This window comes from Daphnia pulicaria, chromosome 5 (assembly GCF_021234035.1).
Source record: "Daphnia pulicaria isolate SC F1-1A chromosome 5, SC_F0-13Bv2, whole genome shotgun sequence".
Taxonomy (NCBI): domain Eukaryota; kingdom Metazoa; phylum Arthropoda; class Branchiopoda; order Diplostraca; family Daphniidae; genus Daphnia; species Daphnia pulicaria.
The window spans coordinates 2244483-2268177 of record NC_060917.1 but is presented as its reverse complement, the minus strand read 5'-3'; the positions used below and the strand labels follow the sequence as shown (position 1 = coordinate 2268177).

The window sequence follows — 23695 nt, the reverse complement described above, 5'->3', positions numbered from 1 at the left end:
ACACGAAGTGGTTAAAACAAACGAAAATGCTGTTTCTAGTCAGTTCAGTCTTTGACTTGCCCATCTACAGTTTATCCGTTTCCACGCCTGCTCGTCTCCCATCTGTTCTATAAGAAAAATATGATGGAGCGGTGGTTACAATTTATCTTGATTCTTATAATCACTCGAGGTAACGTCATGCTGTAAAATGTTATGTACCAATTTTAACTGCATTTAACCCTAGCTTTTTTTTCCTTCTAAATCAGACTACTCTTGTGCTTTTTTAAAGGAATTTCCTACAGTGGTAAGCTTTTCTCCGTCTATCTCAGCATGATGTTTTTTTTTTCATCGTATTATATTTATTTATGATAAAATGAGAAATTAAATATAATTTCATTAAACTTATGAAAAAGTCCGAATTTTATTGTCCGGCCGAAGACGGCTTTTACAGTCTGAATAATCAGTGCACTACAGATTATTGTTTCTGTCAAAGTGCAGTGGAGATACGATGCCAGGTATGAAAAAAAAAAACGTAGACGTCCTTCTTATAGAATACGTTAACAACGTATTTCATAGATTGCTGTTACTCTTATTAGCCGTGTCCAGAACCACTATTGTTTGATACGGAAAGTCAGACATGCGTTGAATCCGCATATTGTTTCGGTAAGTCCTTGTTGGGCTGTTCGTTTGGGCATTTCTGAAAATCAACAGCATAGCGACTGTGATGTGTTCCGTTTTTTTCTTTTATTTGCTTTTTTCTTTTTCATCTTAACAGAATGTCCTGCTGAAGAAGGCAAATATCCTGTTCCTCTAAACTGCGTCGGTGACTATTATGAATGCGTTGACGGATACCCGCAAAAACTGATCTTCTAACATTATTTATTTTCTCTTTAATTTACTAAAAGATTTAATTTCTTATCCAATCCTGTTTCTGGAATGTAGACGTGCCCCGTTGGGAACATCTTTGATCCTGTGACTTATGAATGCGTACCAACGAGTGAAGCTACATGCAGTAATTTTTTTTCTTTCTGGCTTCGACTTTCCGTACCCAGAAAAATAAATATTTCGTTATTTTTGAATATTAAAAGAAGATTTCTAATTTATTTTGTTTTGTTTTGTTATCTCAATTTAAAAGTGACGTCGTTCGACTGTGGCGAAGACGGCTACTACACTTACCCCGGTAAATACAGTAAAAAAAATCAGATAAATTTAATGATTCATATGATTTTCCATTTCAGACACTTGCAGTGGACTGTACTTTCTCTGTGCTGGTGGCACAAGTTACCCAATGGTAATAAGAATTAATGATGACAATTTTTGAACAAATCAACATTATTGTAACAACACATATACAATTTCCACAGTATTGTCCTTCACGATCCGTGTTTGACCAAAACTCGTCTACTTGTAAGCCAATAGAAGAAACATGCACGCGTAAGTGAACTGTAAACTCTCACTTAAACTATTCATTAGAGTTCAGTTATTTCTGTATAAATGTTTAATTACCTTTTTATTTGGTTTATCAGCTGGGCCAAAGACCACTACACCAAATACTACACCAACTACTACACCAGCTACTACACCAGCTACTACACCAACTACTACACCAACTACTACACCAACTACTACACCAACTACTACACCAACTACTACACCAACTACTACACCAACTACTACACCAACTACTACACCAACTACTACACCAACTACTGCACCAACTACTACCCCAACTACTACACCAACCACTACACTAACTACAACACCAATCACCACACCAAAAATCACTACACCAATCACCACATCAATGGGTTTTATTTGCCCATCAAAAAATGGTAACTATATATATATTTTTCTGGTATTGCACTGTAATAAATTTAGTTAATTAATTCACTCAGTTTTACTTTTGGAGTTTAAAATTAACACTATGCTCTCGACTTATGTTTTTTTAAGGTCCTAATGATGGGCTCTATGCATATCCCCTTCAATGTGTAGAAATGTATTACAAATGCGTAAATGGGATCGCTTACCCTGAAGTAATATGTCAAATTAACAAATGTTCTTCTTTGTATCTAATGTCAGACTATGATTTTTCATTTCTGTTATCCACGAAAATGTTTAGAGATGTTCAGAAGGCAATGTTTTCGAACCTGTTACTTTTAGATGCACTCCGTCAGCTCAAGCTTCTTGCAGTGAGTTTTTTTTTTAATTTACTAAATGTGGTACCCTTTTGTATCGATCTTAAGTTAAAATGAAATAACCTTATTTTTGATTGTAATGTCTAGATCAGAAACTGGACTGCCTTTTAGACGGTTTATTTCCGTACTCTGGTAAAACAAGTCGTGCATTTGGCCAATCAATTTTTAGTTCTATGTTTCTATCTATTGCTTTGAATATTTTTTTAATGTATATCAAGTGAATTCCGTGTACATCAGTTATAATAATTATTTTATATTTCTAGATGCCTGCAGTAATTTGTATTTCGTATGCACTGCTGGTGACTCTTATGTAGAGGTATATTTTTTCCTTTGCAATAATGTATCTTTGTTAATATCACATTTATGTTTTCGTTTGAATTGAAGTATTGTCCTGACAACTTCGTCTTCGACCCTGTATCCCTAAAATGCGTGGCAAAGGAAGACGCGTCGTGCACAAATAATTGAAGTTCTCGTTTTAATCCTTTCAAACAAAAACTAAAAACCATTCGTTTCTTTAATATCGCATTGAATGAGGTTGCAATCGCATCGAAAGAATCCTGGAAAGTCTGGATGTGTTCGAATAAAGCAAGTAAAGAAAATATCGCCACTTTTACTAATTTGTTATGTTCACAGGTTGAATTTCTTCGTTTCTGAACACAAGAAGGTAAATTAACTGTTAAGGTAAGGACTAGAGAATGAAGCAGAATAATGGATGCAAATAGTAAATTGACTAAATTCTTTTTGTTATGTATGTTGACGCAATATCAAAGTGTCATCAAAGTAAGGTGGCAATTGAGTTCCCAACTTAAACAAATTATTGCGTATAAATGTCGCATGTCACTATTTTGGTCTGTTTATATAATTTGTCGTTGCTATCTATAACCGTCACTGATCCACCGACATTCCGTTTAGTCTCTGTTAACGAACAAACAACAACTACTGTCATATCTGGTCACTGTGCCCTCTGAAAATGTTGTTGCGCCACACGATAAGATTTTAGTTAGTTTTTTTTTAAGGCGTGATTTTTCATAAGATTCGCGATAAACTCTGCGACACGAAGTGGTTAAAACAAACGAAAATGCTGTTTGTAGTAAGTTCAGTCGTTGACTTGCGCATCTACAGTTTATCCGTTGTGTTCCACGCCTGCTCGTCTCCCATCTGTTCTATAAGAAAAAGATGATGGAGCGATGGTTACAATTTACCTTGATTTTTGTAATCACTCAAGGTAACGCCATACTGTAATATGTTAAGTGCTATTAGTAGTATTAATTATACCTTTTATTTTCTTTCTCCACCAGGCTACTCTTGTGCTATTTTGAAGGAATTTCCTACAGTGGTAAGCTTTTTTCGTCTCCGTATACGGATTGCTTTTTGTTCACCCTTCTGTTTATTTTTAACATTGTGACGTACGTATGTGAGAAGTATATATTTTTAAATATTTTTTCCTTTTAAACAGCCTCTCGAATTTACTTGTCCGGTTGAAGACGGCTTTTATAGTGTGAACAATCAGTGCACTACAGATTATTGCTACTGTCAAAGTGGAGTGAAAATACGATGCCAGGTTTGAAAAAAAAACAAGCTTCATAAATAAGTAAAGCATTTGATGAAATTCTTGTTACTAGCCGTGTCCGGAACCACAACTATTTGATCCGGAAAGTGAGACTTGCGTCGAACCCGCATATTGTTTCGGTAAGTCAGTGTTGGGCTGTTCTTTTGGGCATTTCTGAAAATCAGCAGCATAGCGACTGTCAAATTATTTTCTTTCTTTTTGCTTTGTCTTAACAGAATGTCCTGCTGACGAGGGAAAATATCCTGTTCCTCAACAATGCGTCGGTGACTATTATGAATGCGTTGCCGGATACCCGCAAAAACTGGTCTTATTGCTTTATTTCCTTTCAAATTTAAAATATGTCCTTTGAACATCTGTGTTTCCGTAATGTAGACATGCCCTAACGACTACATCTTTGATCCTGCGACATATGAATGCGTACCTTCCGAGGAAGCTACATGCAGTAATTTTTTTCTTTAGACTTCCGTAGAAAAAAGTTTAGATTTCTTCGAACGCTATGTGCAAAATTGGTTTTTTTTATTAATTCATTTTGTAATTGTGATAGTGGCGCCATTCGACTGCGGTGAAAACGGCTACTACACGTACCCTGGTAAATACAGTAACTCAAACCTGATTAATTGAATGATTCACATGTTTTATTACATTTATCAGATTCTTGTAGCGGATTGTATTTTCTGTGTGTTGACGGCACAAGTTTCCCAATGGTAAGAGAATTAATAATGATGGCAATCTTTGAACAACTCAACATTTAACAACACTTGCTATAGTATTGTCCATCGGGTTCCGTATTTTACAAAAACTCGTCTACCGCTACTTGTAAGCCAATAGAAGAAACATGCATGCGTAAGTTAACTGTAAACTCTCACTTAAAATGTTAATTAGAGTTCAGTTATTTCTGTTTTTTACCTTTGGTAAAAAGCCTTTGCGGTATGGTCGAATGTTTAATTACCTACTATTTTTGGTTTATCAGCTGGGCCAATAACCACTACACCAACTACGACACCAACTACTACCCCAACTACTACACCAACTACTACACCAACTACTACACCAACTACTACCCCAACTACTACCCCAACTACTACCCCAACCACTACCCCAACCACTACCCCAACCACTACCCCAACCACTACCCCAACCACTACACCAACAACTACACCAACTACTACCCCAACTACTACCCCAACTACTGCCCCAACTACTATCCCAACCACCACCCCAACCACCACCCCAACCACTACACCTACAACTACAACAACCACTAAAACAACCACTACACCAACCACGACCCTCCCCCCAGGTTTTATTTGCCCAATGCCTAATGGCAACTTCGAAATTCCCGGGAATTGCACTTCGTTTTATAATTGCACCAATGGAGTATACACTGTACAAGTAAGATTTTTATTTCCACTAATCATTATTTATATCACAATCTGCAATAACTATTTTCTTTCCCGGATGACAGAATTGTCCACCCAATACAGCTTTCAATCCTGTTGTTGGAGCCTGCGATTTTCCTTTCAACGTTCCTGGATGTTTTTACGTAATTTGTTACCTTATCAAAGTATAGCATTTTTTTTCAATTAGTAAATACTTTTACTTTACAGTTAAGAACTAACGAAGATGAAACCATAACAACAACCACTAATCCAACCACGACTGACCCAGGTTTTATTTGCCCAACGCCAAATGGTAACTTCGAAATTCCGGGGAATTGCACTTCGTTTTATAATTGCACCAATGGAGTTTACACTATAAAAGTATAATTTCTATTATTACTAAATATCACAATCTGTAATAAATATTTTCTTTCCCGGATGACAGAATTGTCCCTCCGGTACAGTTTTCAATCCTGTTGTTGGAGCCTGCGATTTTCCTTTCAACGTTCCTGGATGCTCAACCACAACAACAATCACTAATCCAACCACTAATCCAACCACGACCCTCCCCTCAGGTTTTATTTGCCCAACGCCAAATGGTAACTTCGAAATTCCTGGGAATTGCACTTCGTTTTATAATTGCACCAATGGAGTTTATACTATAAAAGTATTATTTCTATTATTATTAACTATCACAATCTGTAATAACTATTTTCTTTCCCGGATGACAGAACTGTCCCTCTGGTACAGTTTTCAATCCTGTTGTTGGAGCCTGCGATTTTCCTTTCAACGTTCCTGGATGTTTTTACGTAATTTGCTACCTTGCCAAAGTATAGTACATTGTTTCAATTCGTAATAACTTTTACTTTACAGTTAAGAGCTGACGAATATAAAACCAAAACCACTACAACAACCAGTAAACCAACCACGACCCTCCCCCCAGCTTTTATTTGCCCAAAGCCAAATGGTAACTTCGAAGTTCCTGGATATTGCACTTTGTTTTATAATTGCACCAATGGAGTATACACTATACAGGTATAATTTCTTATTCATTCTAATTATCACTATCCGTAATAACTATTTTCTTTCCCGGATGACAGAGTTGTCCCCCCGATCTTATTTTCAATCCTGTTATTGGAGCGTGCGATTTTCCTTTCCTCCTTCCCGTGGATCCCAATGGATGTTATGTCGTAATTTGTCACCTTGTCAAAATATAGCATATTTATTTCAAATAGTAAATACTTTTTCTTTACAGTTAAAAGCTGACGAAGATGAAAAAGACCGACTCCTAGGTATCGATACAAATTTTCATTGCTCCGGCAATGGCAACTGGCCGCATCCTACTCAGTGCCGTCTTTTCTACACCTGTGACAATCAGTCGGCTATTAAACGAGCCCATCTTTGGCAATGCAAGAAAGGTTATTTTTATGACACCAAGTACCAAAGATGCCGGTATTCGAAAGTCACTGACTGCGGTGACCGCATTCGATAGAGTAAGAATATTTTATTTTACCAAGATATGGAATTTACGCGCGATTTTTAAAAGTTTCTAAAAATGTTTTCTTTATTCAATCTTTTGTAGACAGAATCAACATAGTAACCAACATAATGTATGTTCAACCGACTATGTGATGGACTCCCGAAAAGACAGGTGTGATTTTAAAAGAGTATATTAATTAATTAAGAAAACAAAATAAACAAAATATTACTTCATCAATATTTGCATGTTTTTATTTCACGATTTTGACTACTCTCCTTCTGCTTGTTTTAAAGTAGTTCAAAAATTTTCAGTAGGCAAATGTATAATGTAAATTTCGATCACATTATATAACGTGATCTTTGCTCATTGATTCGATTTCCAAGCTGGTGGATTCTCTTATCGGTTCTGAAACACGTCACCAAACATTTCGAAATTTTGGTTGTTGTCACTCTGTCTCGGTCTAAACTCTAAAGTATTTCTTAACAAACAAATGTGAGACTGTGAGTGACGCCTGTGATAAGTGTGTGGATAATTGTAGACTCGCAAGTAAATAATTTCCAGGTCGAGGGTCTCATCTACTTTCGTCTCTAACATCTTCAAATAAGAAAAAGGTTTGGTTCAGAGCACGTATTCATAATCAGTGTTGCTATCGAAACAAAAAATGATCAAGTGCGTCTTTCATTTGTTCATCCTTCTGAATTTCTTCGGTGGTAAACAATCCGTTATGTTAGTAAATTTGAATGTGTAGGTAATCCTTGTTAATTGTTGATTACGTTGCAGGGAGTTTGAGTTCAAGTTTGAGAACATCGATAAAACAGGTGGTGTAAAACCTCATTAATTAGCGGTCTTATAGCAGAAACACCTTCATGGTGTGCTCGTAAAATAATTATTGTTATTAACCAATTATTTTTATCAGGAAAGAGAATTTGTTTGTCCCGATCAAGAGACCGGTTTCTATCCCGAAGATGAAAATATTTGTTCCGCTACTTATTACACGTGTGTAAATGGCGTTGCTTACCCCCAGGTAATAAATGCAGATTATCCCATATGAATCATTATAGTAGCTAATCTTTTTTAAAATTGGTGGCCTAGAAATTTACTAAATTCCAATACATTCTATAAGTTTTGTTTTTATAGCAATGCCCTGGAATAACTGTTTTTGATCCTGTTAGCAGCAATTGTGTTGATTTCGAAGTTTCCTCTTGTTACGGTAAATTCCCCATAGAAGTATACTGCACTAATATCGGCAACTAATGCGCAAATGCGTGGCGTCTTTTGCGTTTCTAGTGCCCTCGTTCACATGTCCGTCTCCCGAAGGATTCTATCCAGTACCCGCAACCTGCGGAAGTGATTATTTCATCTGTGTCGGAGGAGACCCTTCATCCGCGGTAGGACGTTAATAATCTTACCTTCACTATAGACGTGATTAACTATTAAAGAATATAATAATTCTCATCCATGACACCAGACATGCCCATTTGAAGCAATATTCGATCCTGTCACTTTTGCCTGCGTACCTCCCGAGCAAGCATCCTGCAGTAACTATATTAAACTTAATACCTTTTCATCGTATAGACAACAGATAGCTAATTTCTACCGCGTTTTCCATCAGACCAGCCGTTCACTTGCCCGTCTTCAGATGGACTTTTCCCGTATCCAGGTAAAATGTTATTATGAAATCATAAAAATGATTAAAGAAATCTCGACTAACATCATTTTAAAGGCGCTTGTTCCGCAATGTATTATAATTGCACTGAAAGTCAAAGCTCCATACAGGTAAATATCTTTTGAATAATAGGCCTATTGTCAGTTTTCACACAAATCAGCCTGCAAATTGAAAGAGATTTACGATTTCGACATTGTGTCTCTCAAATAGTATTGTTCTGCCGGCTATTATTTTGATCCGGAAGTTTTGAGCTGCGTGTTGATTGAGGAAGCTAGTTGCGCACGTATGTTTTACATCATAATATGTTTAAGGTTTAATTTCTAGATCCTTTTTTTTTCCCTGTTCAGCTGGCGGTGTTACGACAACGACAACGTCAACGACAACTTTTAGCTCAATGACATCTTCAACGCCCACAACTTTAATACCTACAACACCGGAACCATTTGTATGTCCAGGCGACGGATATTACTCTACCGGTAAGTGAATTTTTTTGTTGTAAAACGTTTTGTCAAAAAGTAGAAAATGTTGTTGATTCAATTTAAAACATGGCCGTCGTTATTTTCCATTTTTTAAAGGCGTATCTTGTACTGGCAATTTTTATAATTGCACCGGTGGACAATTCTACGTTGAGGTAAAATCAATTATCTACTTATCTTGAATCTGAATGAAAGCAGTAAGCAGGTCTATTATATTTTAGCGTTGCAAATCTAGTTTATCGGCGGTTATTCAATTTACTTAGTTTTTTAAGTTTTTTTTATTTAGTTTATTGAATACATTGTTTTTTTTTAAGACAAATTCGATAAAAAAAACACTTTTGAGTCAATTTCGCAATTTGGCAAGACTGGATGATTTCCCAGATTGCAGATAAGCAGATTGCAGACTACAATTTAGCAAACGACACATGGAAGTGATTAGTGATGAAGGAAATAGTTTGTACCCTTCACAACTAATATTTTACTATTTTATTGGCAGGTACGTTTGTCTTAATTTTGTAATAGACCTGAGTGTGAATTATTTTGTAGTTTAAAAAGCTGGCAGAGGCACTTTTTTTCATGTCAGAGGCCATCAAGCATAGGCCATCATCATGGTGTAGGAACAGTTCCATGCCACCAGTTCCTGAGTTCAATGCCACCATGGCCGAATTAGAAGAAAAAGATAGTTTTGAAGAAAATGTTAGTTTATAGGTTAAATTAGGTTCAACTAATCTTAGAGTTGTCTTGTCCAACATGCAACATCCCTGTGAACAAGTCACATTAGTGGTTCTAGCCGCGCGGTGGAGTAAAATTACTAAAATACCAGCAATCATGTATGGTTTTGTTTTTCAATGCATTGAGGACTAGGAATTCATTTACTTTATTTATTTAAAAAATTTGCAGTGCTTTTATGTTTACTGTATACATTAGATACTTAACAAAAGAATTATTTCTGACTCCGTAGTCCTGCCCTGGAGATATGGTTTTTGTTCCAGAATATTCAAGCTGCGTGTTGTTCTTGTACACCACCTGCGCTCGTACGGTTCTAATAGTATTGTTAACACATTTTAATCTTCACTAAAGACTAACATGAACGCGTATTCTATTCTTTCATTCGATTAGCTGATGGATGGAATACCACCACAGCCTCGCCAACTGTTTCTTCAGCTACTTTTACTTGTCCAATGCCCAACGGAAATTTCCAAGTCCATGGGAATCGCTTGGCGTTTTGGAATTGTCGTAATGGGATCCCAGAACTTCAAGTACTACAAATTGATCCATTCAACGCGATGGCAATAATAAGAATTTCGTTGATTTTGTTGTTTTGCAGAGTTGCTCAAATGGCAAAGTTTTCCGTCCTAGCATTGGTACTTGCGTTTAACCGTCAAGTCCGCAACTTTTTATCCATAATCAAGAATACTTTGACAAGGACAAAAAGAAATACCGGATATCAATTCACTCCGAAATTACATTTCTTGTACGACTTAACAAATATAATAAATTTTTCTTCGCATGTTACATAAAATCTGGGGTTGAAGTGTACAATCGCAATAATATTCGAATTTTCATTTGGGGGTCAGTGAAGATTGACAAAGACATTTGTGATAAGGTGTTTCGAGTCCAAATTAGATTCCATCAAACAAACAAATATTGAACGACTTGTGTGATAAGTAAGCGTAATCAGTTTCGAATTTGTAGACACAACATTTAAAATGTTTGTATAATCACACTGTTGTTGCTGGCTTCGTCAAGCGAGTTTTTGAGTTCTAGACTAAACAACGCGGCTTTCAATTAATTTTGACAGCTCAAAATGACGAAGTGCGTGATACTTGCATTTCTCCTTCTTAATGTTTGCGCAGGTACCGTAGAAGAAAAAAACTTTTGAAATAAAACTAGGCTGACTTTGTGACGGGCACGATTGTTTCTATTTGTAAAACCATTTTTGTATTTGCAGGAATCTTTGGTGCAAATCTGAAAATATCGACAAAACAGGTATGAAGAGAAAAACTATTACATATTCCTACATTATTACAAAACCCAATCTTCCGCAATCTTATCCGCAAATCCCTTACATAATTGGGCTGCATGTACATTCTTTCTCGTTATATTCTAAGTGGATTTTATGTTCTTCACCCTACAGGATTGCAGTTTACCGGCAGTTTTTGATCCAGCCGCTAATTTGGATAGAATTAGTTTGAGAATACCAACAAAACAGGTACTAAGAGAAAACGAAAATTAATGTCAAAACATTATTTCGTTCAAACTTTTTTCAAATTTGACTTTGTCGCAATGAGCTTCATGAACATTATCGGCGATTGGGTGGGTCAAAAATCGCCTGTTTTGTTAAAAGACTTTTTGTTATAGTAATCACATTTTTTTTTTTTAAATTATGTTTCCTATTAAACCACTACAGGAACGTGAAGGTGAATTTGTGTGTCCAAACGCGGAGACTGATTTTTATCCTGCAGATCCCTTCTGCAGTGGGTCCTATTATACTTGCGCAAACTCAATCGCATATCCTCAGGTCACACAATAACTATGGTTACAAATAACTGTCAAATTTAATCATTATAATTAAAATTTTTTTTTTTTGTTTTTGTTTTGCAGAACTGTCCTGGTACGCCTGGTGTTACTGCTTTTGATCCTGAAACCAAAACTTGTGTACCAATCGAATGTGCCTTTTGCTACTTCACCTGTCCGGAACCTTCCGGGTTCTTTGCGGTTCCCGGTACCTGGTATATTACAAATTTCAATTATTTTAAAAATGTTAATCATTTTCATCTTTTTAAATTGTGTTCAGCGGCGATGATTATTATACCTGTGTTGCAAATCAATCGGCCCCCACGGTAAGATCAATTTATCAATCGACTTATGAAATACTTATAAATGTACTTGACATTATGGCTCATCGTAAAATGAATTGCAGAAATGTCCTTCGGGTGCAGTATTTGATCCTGTAAACCTAGATTGCGAACCAGCTGAAGAGGCTTCATGCAGTAATTTTTTAAAATTTAGCTCTACGTCACATTTGTCAACGACAGCAGCAACTAATTTTTTTTTGCCGCATTTTTCATTAGACCAGCCGTTCACTTGTCCGACTTCAGATGGAGTTTTCCCCTACCCTGGTATTTTTTTTTTACTTTACCAAGTATCTTTACAAAACGTGGGGATCTAACGAAAGGAATTGTTTTGTTCCTGTTTTCTTAAAGAGGTGTGTTCTACTTTTTATTACAACTGCACTGGCGGCCAAAGTTCAGTACAGGTACTTTGTTTACATGAATAGAGCACAGTGTGTCCACCATTAGTTTCGGATTAATTAAAATTAATTTTTCGGACCTACAGTACTGTCCTGGAGGTACAATTTTCGATCCCGAAATTTTGGAATGCGTATTGAATGAAAACGCTCCTTGTTTACGTAAGGTTAATTTTTGCAAAAATACTTAGCGGCTCTTTCTTGATAATCAAATTTACTTTTCCGTCAGCTGGAGGAATACCGACGACAACAACAACGCCCATAACTTCAACGACAACGCCCATAACTTCAACGACAACGCCCATATCTTCAACTCCGACTACACCTGAAGGTCCGTTCGTGTGTCCCGCCGAGGGCACCTATCCTTACCCCGGGAACTGCTCGCTTTACTACATCTGCACAGATATTGGTGTTGATCCCATAACTGTTGTAAGCAACTTTTTTGTTATTGTTTACTTCTAGTAGATTCAGCTATTAAACACTTCTTTCTTTTTCGGATCAGCCGTGCCCTTCTGGACTAGTTTACAATCCGGACACAACCTTCTGTGATAATCCGGAGAATGTACCCGAGTGCGCCGTCACAGATTTATATGAACTAGTAAGATATTGATTCAAAATACTAACAATTGCAATTGACATCCGGTTGTATTCCAAATGCACAGGTGGATGAAAACTTTAGTGATGATGATCTCTCAAAGGACAAGAAAGATTATTCGGTCAATAAGGGATTCAGCTGCCCAAGCGATGATGGCTACTTCCCCAACAAATTTGTAAGGTCGCACTATTTTGCGTGCGTAGGTGGTTTTCCGTACCCTATGGTAAGCTATAAAGAAAAATTGAAGTAGAATTTGTTTTATTGAGCATCCGTAAAATTATATTATATTTATTCATTAAAGGTATGCCCAGGAGTAACGGTTTTTGACCCTATAAAATTGTCGTGTGCAACTATGGGATAAAAAAGGTAAATCTAAAACAATTGTACAAAGTATTTTACTCAAACAATTCGGATGATGACCACGTCAAGTATACACTAAACTCTCTTATTTTCCAGTGCATTTGACGCTTGGTGAAAAGACATATGACTAGCCAATGAACGGAACTCAGCATTTGACCAGATTGAAAACAGGAAATAGGATGATACTAAAAATTTTTTCTCTTGTATAATTCAATACAAAAATCTGATGTTAACAGCAAACAGAGACATCCAGTTATTTTCGCGCTTTGTCATGTGTAACTGGCGAAAGGACGCGTAAGTATTTTTTATGGTTTCAAAAGTGGTAGTAGACAAGTAACTAAAGACTATATTATCACTATTTTCTCGACACCATGTATCACCTAGGCGTTTACATTTCAGGTGAGATGAGAGAGGTATTGCATTATCTAGTACTGTTTATCATCATTATAACAGATCGGATTTATTGATTGAATCAACCTTTTCGAAGGATACGTCTCGCGTTTGTTATTGTAGCACTTGTTTCAAAATTTATTCTCAATTCCTTCGATGATAGTATGTGATCAGGGGTGATATAATAGAGATAGATAGTCACCATAATAAAAAATGGTGCATAAATTTACTACACTGGAGATATTCATCCTAGCGACGGAATTTCCTTTATGACGACAGCTGTTAGTGCGACCTATCCGGTTGCCTGTCTCCTGGCATCTTTTTTATTGCTCAAAATCATTATCTAGTCAAAAATGTATTGCATCAGTGTGATAAGTCTTGCCATGCATTCAGTTAACAAATGAATAAACACTAGTAATCTAGCTACTGGGCTGACAATGATTGCGTGATCCATAAAATCTTAACGCCATAGCAGAAACGATCCGTTATCGATCACCTGATCATCACTTCAAACAAATATCAGAAATTTTCATCAGGATTTCTCTATAGTTTGGTCAATCAAACGACGAAAGATGGCGAAGGAAATTCTGGCTCCTCTTCTTGTGTTGCTTTTCTCGTTTCTATGTAAGTCTTTGAGTGTTGTTTTGTCTAAACTGACTTTTTGTTGATTTGCATATCTAAATAATTTTTTTCTGTGACACACGCAGGTTTTGGTCAATGCTTTGAACGTTCACCTTTAAAGACATTACAGGTATGATCCATTACAAATAATTGTTTCCTTGAACCAGTAAAAGTATATGTACCTGAACCGTAACCGCAGGATCGTGCGGAATTCGAATGTCCTCCTGGAGAAGAGGGATTCTTTTTTGATGAACCCTGTACTCAGTTTTACTACTATTGCACAGCAGCTGGTGGACAATACCAACTTGTAAGATATTACCGAATAATGCCTATTACAATTATTAGAAATTCTAGTGCCAACGACTTTTCTTACTTTTGCAGGAATGTCCTGCTGGTACCGTTTTCGATCCTTTTCAACCAACAGGTCCATCTTGTGTCAGTCCAGAAGATGCTGTTTGTGAAGGTTCCAACTAATTAATTTCCAAAAGAATTTGAAAATCAAATTATATTTAACTGAAAAGTCATCAATCAAAAAATTTTATATTTGTTTAAAACTTCTTTTCAGATCCAGCGGCAACGACTACAGAACCAACTGACACGACGACGACGACTTATTCAACAACAACAACGGAACTGACCACGGAACTGACCACGGAACTGACAACCGAACCACCCACATCGACCACGGAACCTACTACCATCACCACCGAATCTACGACGATAACAAGTGATGAACCGACAACTACTGAAACGACCAAAACTACAGTTACAGTTACACCAACACCATCGATTTCAACTACAACCAGAACGCCCAATACTTGCGGAAATTCCTCTACAACCAACAGCTTTACTTGCCCTGATGGGGACAGTGGACAATATCCTTATGACGACTGCTCATCTCTGTATTGGCAGTGTTCAAACGGAATGGCCTATCTTACCGTAATAATAATTTCACATTGAACACACTATTTATTTTACAAAACGCCTTATAATTTCCTGTTTGGATTGCGTTTATCTTGTGCGTTTCTAGTGTTGTCCAGCAAATCTGGTTTATAACCCGGCACTTAATGTATGTGACTATTATTATAATGTCGATGGTTGTAATGGAAATCAAAAGCAGGTAAACTAATAGAAATTGTGTACAATATTTATCCAATTTGGTTGATTATAACATAAATTTCTCTCATTTCAGCCTGAAAATGAAAACAAAATGGAATCAAGACAGCGCAACCTATCGTCTAAAAGCACATAACTGAGTTACCGCATCTCTTACGCATTTAACTGTTGCTTTTTGTGTGTAACGAACTAACGATAAGTTGCGCAAAGGACATTTTCTATGTACTATAAATGTCCTTACGGTAATACGAGAAGATTTTAAAATAAAGGCAGTAACCCAGTTAACCTCGCTCGTGAAAATCTAATTTTTAGTAAGACTTGCTAATATTAGAAAACTATTATGTGGCCATTTTTTAAGGGAGGAGATGTAATCGATTTGAAACAAAAGGACACTTATTTTATTAGGCACCACCGCACCATCAGACGACCAGATCCGTTTTAAAGAGCAGACGTCGAACGATGGTTCATATTTATTTTTGTGATAACAATCAAACAATCAAAGTGGAATGAAGCATTACATAAGTTTGGAACCGCGATATCACGAAGTTTTGAAATAAGGATTTGTACGGCCTCTAATTGACATTCGCATGAATTGTTAGATAGCTCTTGTTACGGAAAGGCGTACACATTTCGCTGTCAACTCTACACCTAAGAATGAAGGAGACCATTCTTGTTGCGCTGTTGTTGCAAGGTAGCGTTTTCAAATTTGTGCACTATCATTTAAAGTTTTGTTTCAATGAGTAAAACACTGCTCTTTTCTCTTGTACTTGTTTTATCCCAGTCTTGTTTACTAGATCAGAAGTTGCACTGAATCAAAAACTCCACAATCACAAGGTAAAAAAAAACTTTTAACCTTCCATCCTCAACAAAATATCATCATTTTTGTGCATATCTATGAACTATTAAATCTTACTTTCTTATGAACTAACAGGAAATGTTTGAAACTTTTGTCTGCCCAGAGCCAAACGGAGTTTTCCCGAGTGAAACGTGCTCCGACTATTATCTTTGTGTCGAAGGTGTTCCATACGTTCAGGTAGGCTTTATAAGACGTGCAAATAAATTCTTTCGTTGCCTAAATTGTATTACATCTATTTTATCCTCACCCCTACAGCATTGCCCAGGGGACTCGATCTTTGACCCCCAGACACAAGTATGTCTTCCTCCGGGAGCCAATTCCTGCCAAGGTGCGTTGATAATCGGCTATTGGGCTCAATAAAATTATTTGTGTCGGATAATTCCAATAATTCAATTTCTTAGGGGTAACGACTACATCCTCAACAACAACAACAACTCAGTCGTCTACCTACACATCTTCCTCAACAACTTCATCCACTATCACTACACCGGCTGTCTTCACGTGCCCAAGTTCTAGCGGATTCTATCCCGTTCCTGAAAGCCCCTGTAGCAATTTGTACTACACTTGCATTAGTGGTGTTCCATATTTGTCGGTGAGCTTTTTCCCTTATAAACGGACGAAGAGAAATTATTGGGATTTAAAACACAAATGTGTGTTATAAGTTATTGTATGTATCTCTGGAATTCACCATTTTCTTCATTGTTACATTATTTTAGACCTGCCCTGGTGGTTCGATTTTTGATCCTGTGGCTTTGATATGCGTATCGCCGGAGTCTGCCTCATGTTGTAAGTATGGATGGACAGCCTTTTTCATTCTCAGTCCAGCATTAAATCTAAAACTGTATTTACCTTTTCAGCATCAACATTTCAATGTCCATCGGATAGCGGTTCTTTCCCCATTGCAGGTGCTGTAAAGATTAGCTTAAAGTTCAAACAGTCACGCACAAACTAACATTTGAATCTTTTATGTATCAAATATAGGAGCATGTAGTAATAAGTTCTACACATGCGTATCTGGAAAATCTTATGAGCTGGTATGAATTAATGGACGTTATATGTTTGTATCACAAGGTCAACAATAATTAACTCTTACTATTTTCTGGATCCTTTGATGATTTAAATCAAATCTGGATAATGCAGAACTGCACTGAAAATTACGTATTTGATACAATTCTGTTGAAGTGCGTTCCTTCAGCAGAAGCATCTTGTTAACCTACACGCGGCGCATGAATTATGACATTTTTGCTTCATTTGCATGTTTCATTCCAAAATTTATCTACGGCAGAATGCTGTAAAAATTAATCTTGCTGGCCTATACGTACAGCATTTTCGTCACTGAAATACAGTACAATGGAGATATAACATATTGTTTGCTTGGGAAATTAAGTTGTATTTTTTATTAATTTTTATGCAGCCAAGATTATGGTAAATATGACGACTGAACATAAAAAAATCATTAAGTTTTATTGGATTAAGTATTTGCAGATTTCAAAGCAGGATAAATGTGTTTGTATGTAAGCCGTACTGACGTTCGTATCAGGTTCTTTCCCACATTGACGTTCGTCTATTGGTGATAACCATCTATGATATAGAATGAACTTTACAGATGTGTATTTGAGAGTGGAGGGTTTGTACATGTATATCGATACCTTATCAACTAATGTCTGTGTCCCATAAGAACTTCATGTCGCACAAGTTGTCAGTTCGTTTTACCAATAACTTCTCTACAAGCAACATGCTGGAAACACGCGTAATACTATTACCAATTTTGTTGGCATTCAGTCTTTTCCAAGGTAAAGTTGTTAACATTTTTTTCAAGGTCTTATCTGCAGCACCTTACTGACGTAACCAGTGAATTTTACGTTTTCTCCAGTAGGAAGTAGCGCTGCAGGACATGGTTTAAGGCAGAAAGTATTACCTAAGGGCGCGTTCAGGCTCCAGGCAAGTTATCAAATATTCAAGCAACAGCATAACTACATAGTAGATAAAAGCTAAATATTTGACCTCTTTTAATAATTTTTATCGTCTATTTACTAGCAGACCGCTGACTTTGTTTGCCCTGGAAGCGATGGCTTCTATGGAATTCCCGGGTAAAATGAATGATTATTTGTATTCTTTTTATTGTATTAACCTATGTAATTTCATTTGCTCTCGTCCTGATATTTGGCAATCAGTGAATGTTCAGGTAAATACGACGATGCCATCCAACCATATTTCAATGCGCATTTTATTTAAAATACGCAAGTTTCTAAATTTTAGGTACGTACTACGCTTGTGTTGGGGGGACACCAATTCAGCAGGTATGAAAAGTTACTCACGCTGTTACACTGTTGTAGAATACTACATTACAATATATTTTTAATGAACTAGGAATGTCCAGCGAACGAAGTGTTCGACCCTGAGATAAAACACTGTGTTCCGTTAGCAGAAGCCTCTTGTAATAATGGTAACTTGAATCTTTCTGAAGTCCAATAGAAGCCAAAATCTGATAAAGATTGGCTTCGAGTTTTATTGATCACATATTTATTGATTGCAGGTCAGACTACTGCCAGCACGACAACTGTTTCTACCACGACTACTAGGACCACTCCCACGACCTTAAGTACCACACCTCCAACTATTTCTACGACGACATCCAGCACCACCACAACTCCTTCTGGCGAATTTACTTGCCCAGCGCCCGATGGATTTTTCCCTATTCCTGGGTGAAAATGAAGCTTGAATTTCATTTTCTTAAAAACAGTGTTGTTTATTGATTTGTTTAAAATTTGATTATCTAGGACATGCGACGGTCCATACTATATCTGTGTTGGTGGGGTTCCAACTCTGACTGTAAGTTCCTATTCGAGCCAATATTTCTAGACTGTACAGATGTCTAATTACGCTATCTTTTAGTCTTGTCCCGGTGAAACCATTTTCGATCCACAGACAAACACCTGTGTAGCACCTGAGGATGCATCTTGCTGTAACTTGACAGTTTAATTTTATCACGTAAATGAATTTTGAACTATCGTAATTTTTTATTTTTTAGCTGAAACATTCACCTGTCCTACATCAGAAGGCTTCTACCCAATCCCAGGTAAAGCAACTGAATTTGAGATTGTTTGAAGCGCATCGATATTTTTCGAGTATGTCCAAGCATTAAAACAAATTTATTCCATCATAGGAACATGTGGGTCAGATTTCTACGTGTGTGTATCAGGATCTCCCTCCATTTCGGTAATTTACTTGACATATGATAATGCTGCTGTGGTTTTTTTTTTAAATTTTTTTACGTATATTAATCAATTTACGTCCCCTTCACAGACATGCCCAAACGGAAATATATTTGATCCCGAAACTCTCATCTGTACATCACCTGATCAAGCTACCTGTTGTAAGTAGTATAAATATTTGCTTCAAATTCAGAAAAGATGATTAATTTTTTGTATTTACTTCATTTAGCGAATCCTTTCGTGAAGGAATCAAAGTAATAAGGTCTTCCACTTGCTGTATACAATTTAAAAGGTTTGTGTTCAGTTTCATATTCTAAAAACATCAAAATCTATTTACAATCTTTTATTTCATCAACAGTTTGAACTGACATCAAATCAAATCTGCTGTGTGCAAACCCAGAAACAGCGGTTAATAGCACAATAATCCGTGTTAACGCTAGTATGTGTAGCATCCTTTCACGAAAAAAAAATATTGATTAAATAAACACGCTGACATTAAATATCATGAATTATTCTTGAATTCTGATAAGCTTTTACAAAATAGGGTATTTAATATAAAACTGATTTATAAATAAGTGGTTTTAAAGCATGATTTAATGAGAATTTAAAAGCGGAAAATCCGTTATTACACGAATGACGCAAACGGTCAAAAGCAAACGTCTGGTAAGATTCCTAGTTTCGTAAATTGGTTGCAACCAGTTGCGACCTTACCTTTCAATAAACAGTACAGTGTACTGTATGTATTTCATAAAACGAATGGATTTGAAAATGTCAAAGATATTTACAGCGTAAATTGAAAAAAAAAAGTAGAACGCTTAAAATCCTATTTCGATTAGACCCGGATACATAGGGATTTATCTATCAAGCCCCGTAAAAGGTCCGGGGGGAGGGATAATTTTAAAAAAGAAAAAAGATCTAAGAACTGCCATATGTAGCGATATGTACTAAAAAAATTAAATAATTATGTGTGCACTGGAGACACATCCGGTTGTGCTCAAATTTTTCCTTTGAAGTATTTGCTTCTTCGGTGTTCAGATACTAGTCGGATGTTGGTGCCACGACCAGGCCAAGTGACTAACAAATCCAGGTTAATCGGTACAATAAGATAAGATGCAACTAATATGGTACATTTGTGGTTTCCTCACTATATGAATAATACAAGAAAAGAAAATGACGTCATGGACGCGATCTAGGATTGGGGGAAATTGAAAGAACCGCGCAACCGCATTCTTAAACTAATCTTCACTTAAAAGTCATTTGGTTTCATACCTACCGTTAGAGGTCACAAGCTCGCCTGCTCGCGTCACAAAGAAAGTTAGGCAACAAGATATTAATTGGCTTTACATAGGCTTCCAGATATTTTCTTTCAAATTCACCGAGGAATTTTATAGGCAATACACAACGCGCACATTATTCAGCATAATCTTTTATTTTCCATTTGCATGAAGTAATGAAGTTTAGCAGACGACGCTTTATTGACTTATTCACTGACGGGCGGGCGTCTCGCGTCTAAAGTTCGGTATTTGTTTTCATGCATCTTGTGATCTTATCTTACGTCAGTATCTCTTGGCTTCTTTTGTTTGCCCAATGATTATTCAATCTCTTGTTTTTTCTTTTTCATCATTTTCTTTTTGTCGTATAGCTAGATCGCTCGAGAAAAATGGAAAAAAATACCGTTTTTGACCAACGTGATCAGAGGTCACGAGATCATCAGCAAGCCGTGGATTCGATATTTGTTTCTCTTCAAAGCACTAGTTCTAGAATTGACTGACGTCCTACAGAATGGTGATTGCAAAATTACTTGACATGTTTTATATCATGCAATTGATTGATGAGCACATGGATAACAATTATGCCCAGGGAGATAGCAATAAAGAGATTTCAAGAGAGATTTGGAAAGGTATTCAGTCATAGAATACTTGTTTGGAGCTTGATTTCTGTAGTCCTTATGACATATCATTTAGAAAACTTTTAAATATTTTGATTTGATTACTAAAGATGTTAAGATCCTCCATTGTGCTAATCGTACTACTTGCCTGCATTCAAGGTATACAATCTAAAGTACTATAATTAAAGTTGATACTGATTAAATTTCGTTTTATCATGACTAGCATGCATTGCAAATGAAGAATGGAAGCAGCTTCATCGAAAGGTAAAATGAAACATCTTTTACTTGCAATCAAAATAAAAAGGGTTGAAAATTTAAAGTTATTGGGGGGTTAAATAAAAACAAAGGAAAGGCAGGCAATAGCAATATTAGGTTTGAACGAAGGTCATTTTAAGACATGTTCAAAGAAAAAAAGAGAATACTAGTTGGGCAAAACTTGTGTGTCCAACCTTAAAGAAATTTCCCTCCATTTTTTGTTTGTTTTCTCAAATTATTCAGCAGCCACAAGGGCAGCACAGCGTCGTAAACGCAGCAGCAGCAGCAAGAGACATTAATCTGGGTGAAAGTGATTTCCAGTGCCCGACTGGCTACGTTGTCTACCCTGATACTCAATGCAACCGATATTATACCTGCTATGGAGGCCAGCCAACCTATTTAATGCAGTGCGAAGCAGATTTGCTCTTCGATCTGACTTACTACGGTTGCAACTGGAAAGAACAGGTTGACTGTGGTGATCGCGTTCCTCCTGGACAAGGTAAAGTTTCCACACAAGTGTCTTTTGAAATATTGCAGAAAGAAATGTTTTATTTGCTTCTATTAAATATTATCTAATTCAGTGACGACAACTACTCAAACACCAATTGGAAATTTTACCTGCCCGGAAGCGAATGGGTTTTTTGCAGCTTATCCTGATTATTGCGACCCCAACTACATTGAATGCCTTGATTGGGTTCCCTATCCTGCCGTAATCACGTTGATTCTTTATCCACCTCGAGTAATCTCTATTTAATACATAAATCCTTAAATCTATACCGTTCGCCCATAGAAATGTCCAGCAAACGGCGTTTTTGATCCGATTTCAAAAGTCTGCGTCTCGCCTGATTCACCGGCTTGCACAAAATACAGTAAGTCTCAATTTAATCTCTGTGATATTACAGTGATCACAGTCTGTTAAGCAAAAGTTTATTTCACAACCTTAAAATTTCCATTTCCCAAGCAACCACCCCCTCAACTACCACCCCTCCGATTACTACTACGACAGCGGCCTTTCAGTGTCCAGCCGAAGACGGTTTTTATCCAATTAGCGGTAATTTTCAATTTCTAAGAACTTTTTATTGGATAATTTGTTAAATTTTAAAAAAATTTACAGAAACCACCTGCAGTAGTAACTACTATGCATGCCTCGATGGAAATGCATACCTTGAAGTAATACTAAATTGCAATTTTGCGAATTGTGCAGTTTTAGCATTGACAAGTTAATTTTTTAAATTCGTCGGTTAGACTTGTCGGGGCTACAGCGTGTTCGACCCAATTGAAAAGATTTGCACCACTAATAGTTCCTTTTGTGGTAAGTATAGCGACTACTGAATTTTTTAATCTACTTTGTGACTGGCTTAAATATCCGAGACATTGAATAGGTGTGATTACGTCACCTACGGCTTCACTCACGTCAACCACGTCAGCAGTTGCAACACCGACAACCACCAAGCCTTCCGGAACGTCCGCTCCATTCACCTGTCCATCGCCAAATGGAAATTTTGCCGATCCCAACTCCTGCAACCAATACTACCAATGTTCCAACTCGAATCCTAATCTTTTTGTAAATGTTCAACGTCGTAGTGTTGAAACACGTCGTCATATGTGGTAACGCTTTGTTCTTTTTTCAGGTTTGTCCGGCAGGCCTTGTTTTCAATCCCGCAATTGGAACATGCGATTGGCCTTACAACGTGCCAGGCTGTGAAGGAGGTTCATCGGATCAGGTTAGTCATCGTCAATTACCGGAACTTTTCACTTTGTACATATTTTCCGTATCAGTTCTATAGTTAATTGTGAAATGCTTTGCACTACACTCAAGGATATGGGCTTTATATTGCTTAACATATTGTTTGTATTTCGACTGGCATGCATGTCAAGTGTCAACGCAGTCACCTCAGAGCCTATAATCCTTTTGTGTGCAATCTAAACGTAACCAACTCCCTGTGTTTTCAATGCCACCGAGTCTGAAAAACATGCATTAACGACATACTTATCTCAATCACTCTGTGTAGGCCGGATCGCAACAAAGAAACAAGTTTGGTGGGGAAAACGCTCGCATTTCTGTTGACAAAGCCGCCAAGATTTAAAATAACGGATTTATTAGTTCGGGCCTTTCCGAAAAATGTAAGGATGACGAAACTAGACATATGGCAACTTTTACATTATATTCCCTTCACCTAAAAATGTTTAACAACCCGGTTGTGAACGTATGACAATTTAAGACTCAACTCCAGAATACAGTATAGCAATAAACGCGGTCTGTTGTAAACGTGTCAGTTAAAAATCCACAGATGACACCAAGCACAAGGTCTTTCAAGTATCTCGAAACTTCTTCAGATAGGATTAATCCTCAATGATTTCATAATCACGATAAATGACTGAAGAACTATCGTCAGAGAGAACC

The 23695-nt window shown here is 36.8% G+C and overlaps 9 protein-coding genes across 15 annotated transcripts; all 9 read left to right on the top strand.

Annotated features, from left to right (window-relative positions):
* Positions 1-67: 67 nt before the first annotated feature.
* On the top strand, positions 68-933 carry LOC124341427. The gene is made up of 5 exons (XM_046794527.1): positions 68-169; positions 246-283; positions 393-494; positions 576-642; positions 755-933. The coding sequence occupies exons 1-5, from the start codon at positions 121-123 to the stop codon at positions 850-852; spliced, it is 354 nt and encodes a 117-aa protein (XP_046650483.1). The 5' UTR covers positions 68-120; the 3' UTR covers positions 853-933.
* On the top strand, positions 870-1936 carry LOC124340698 (endoglucanase-like). Its single transcript, XM_046793303.1, has 6 exons — positions 870-991; positions 1115-1159; positions 1218-1270; positions 1344-1413; positions 1506-1811; positions 1875-1936. Coding segments are annotated over exons 1-6 (537 nt in total). The 5' UTR covers positions 870-990.
* Positions 1937-2989: 1053 nt separating this feature from the next.
* On the top strand, positions 2990-6840 carry LOC124340938 (chitin-binding domain protein cbd-1-like). Its single transcript, XM_046793775.1, has 18 exons — positions 2990-3399; positions 3473-3510; positions 3631-3735; positions 3797-3863; positions 3960-4048; positions 4117-4186; positions 4289-4333; positions 4396-4448; positions 4512-4587; positions 4715-5136; positions 5210-5287; positions 5352-5504; positions 5569-5790; positions 5855-5932; positions 5997-6158; positions 6224-6313; positions 6379-6616; positions 6706-6840. Exons 1-17 carry the CDS (start codon positions 3351-3353, stop codon positions 6613-6615), a joined length of 2034 nt encoding a protein of 677 aa, XP_046649731.1. The 5' UTR covers positions 2990-3350; the 3' UTR covers position 6616; positions 6706-6840.
* A 269-nt stretch (positions 6841-7109) lies between these two features.
* LOC124341187 (chitin-binding domain protein cbd-1-like) lies at positions 7110-10179 on the top strand. Its single transcript, XM_046794184.1, has 14 exons — positions 7110-7313; positions 7384-7421; positions 7520-7627; positions 7741-7813; positions 7891-7991; positions 8072-8141; positions 8216-8263; positions 8327-8379; positions 8480-8552; positions 8617-8745; positions 8845-8900; positions 9707-9779; positions 9865-10004; positions 10073-10179. Exons 1-14 carry the CDS (start codon positions 7265-7267, stop codon positions 10121-10123), a joined length of 1062 nt encoding a protein of 353 aa, XP_046650140.1. The 5' UTR covers positions 7110-7264; the 3' UTR covers positions 10124-10179.
* A 136-nt stretch (positions 10180-10315) lies between these two features.
* Positions 10316-13190, top strand: LOC124341145 (chitin-binding domain protein cbd-1-like). 2 transcript variants are annotated; one of them, XM_046794101.1, is made up of 15 exons: positions 10316-10601; positions 10697-10734; positions 10883-10957; positions 11156-11266; positions 11350-11477; positions 11543-11588; positions 11669-11738; positions 11820-11867; positions 11952-12004; positions 12085-12157; positions 12225-12424; positions 12498-12593; positions 12658-12813; positions 12892-12967; positions 13063-13190. In XM_046794101.1, the coding sequence occupies exons 1-14, from the start codon at positions 10553-10555 to the stop codon at positions 12949-12951; spliced, it is 1203 nt and encodes a 400-aa protein (XP_046650057.1). In that variant the 5' UTR covers positions 10316-10552; the 3' UTR covers positions 12952-12967; positions 13063-13190. The 2 variants fall into 2 exon arrangements, with proteins under 2 accessions (XP_046650057.1, XP_046650056.1); XM_046794100.1 differs by having other exon boundaries at positions 10317-10601; positions 12892-12956; positions 13047-13190.
* A 347-nt stretch (positions 13191-13537) lies between these two features.
* On the top strand, positions 13538-15362 carry LOC124341261 (chondroitin proteoglycan 1-like). Its single transcript, XM_046794284.1, has 7 exons — positions 13538-13964; positions 14048-14091; positions 14161-14268; positions 14343-14424; positions 14527-14900; positions 14992-15081; positions 15154-15362. The coding sequence occupies exons 1-7, from the start codon at positions 13913-13915 to the stop codon at positions 15211-15213; spliced, it is 810 nt and encodes a 269-aa protein (XP_046650240.1). The 5' UTR covers positions 13538-13912; the 3' UTR covers positions 15214-15362.
* Positions 15363-15457: 95 nt separating this feature from the next.
* On the top strand, positions 15458-17315 carry LOC124341300 (protein obstructor-E-like). The gene is made up of 9 exons (XM_046794348.1): positions 15458-15768; positions 15859-15911; positions 16009-16110; positions 16189-16261; positions 16335-16525; positions 16650-16719; positions 16791-16838; positions 16915-16967; positions 17074-17315. The coding sequence occupies exons 1-9, from the start codon at positions 15732-15734 to the stop codon at positions 17143-17145; spliced, it is 699 nt and encodes a 232-aa protein (XP_046650304.1). The 5' UTR covers positions 15458-15731; the 3' UTR covers positions 17146-17315.
* Positions 17316-17406: 91 nt separating this feature from the next.
* Positions 17407-19648, top strand: LOC124341240 (probable endochitinase). 4 transcript variants are annotated; one of them, XM_046794255.1, is made up of 14 exons: positions 17407-17726; positions 17810-17874; positions 17974-18023; positions 18108-18118; positions 18193-18233; positions 18304-18379; positions 18470-18638; positions 18714-18765; positions 18829-18898; positions 18965-19012; positions 19100-19152; positions 19240-19309; positions 19378-19440; positions 19507-19648. In XM_046794255.1, the coding sequence occupies exons 1-13, from the start codon at positions 17594-17596 to the stop codon at positions 19404-19406; spliced, it is 867 nt and encodes a 288-aa protein (XP_046650211.1). In that variant the 5' UTR covers positions 17407-17593; the 3' UTR covers positions 19407-19440; positions 19507-19648. The 4 variants fall into 4 exon arrangements, with proteins under 4 accessions (XP_046650211.1, XP_046650210.1, XP_046650209.1 ...); XM_046794254.1 differs by having other exon boundaries at positions 17971-18023; XM_046794253.1 differs by having other exon boundaries at positions 17807-17874.
* Positions 19649-20496: 848 nt separating this feature from the next.
* Positions 20497-23560, top strand: LOC124341157 (chitin-binding domain protein cbd-1-like). Of its 3 annotated transcripts, XM_046794114.1 has the most exons (13): positions 20501-20703; positions 20791-21048; positions 21147-21195; positions 21260-21300; positions 21535-21790; positions 21873-22000; positions 22082-22160; positions 22253-22342; positions 22406-22461; positions 22537-22603; positions 22674-22855; positions 22923-23015; positions 23304-23560. In XM_046794114.1, exons 2-13 carry the CDS (start codon positions 20980-20982, stop codon positions 23376-23378), a joined length of 1185 nt encoding a protein of 394 aa, XP_046650070.1. In that variant the 5' UTR covers positions 20501-20703; positions 20791-20979; the 3' UTR covers positions 23379-23560. The 3 variants fall into 3 exon arrangements, with proteins under 3 accessions (XP_046650072.1, XP_046650070.1, XP_046650069.1); XM_046794116.1 differs by having other exon boundaries at positions 20497-21048; positions 21538-21790; XM_046794113.1 differs by having other exon boundaries at positions 20694-21048.
* The last annotated feature ends 135 nt before the right edge of the window (positions 23561-23695 follow it).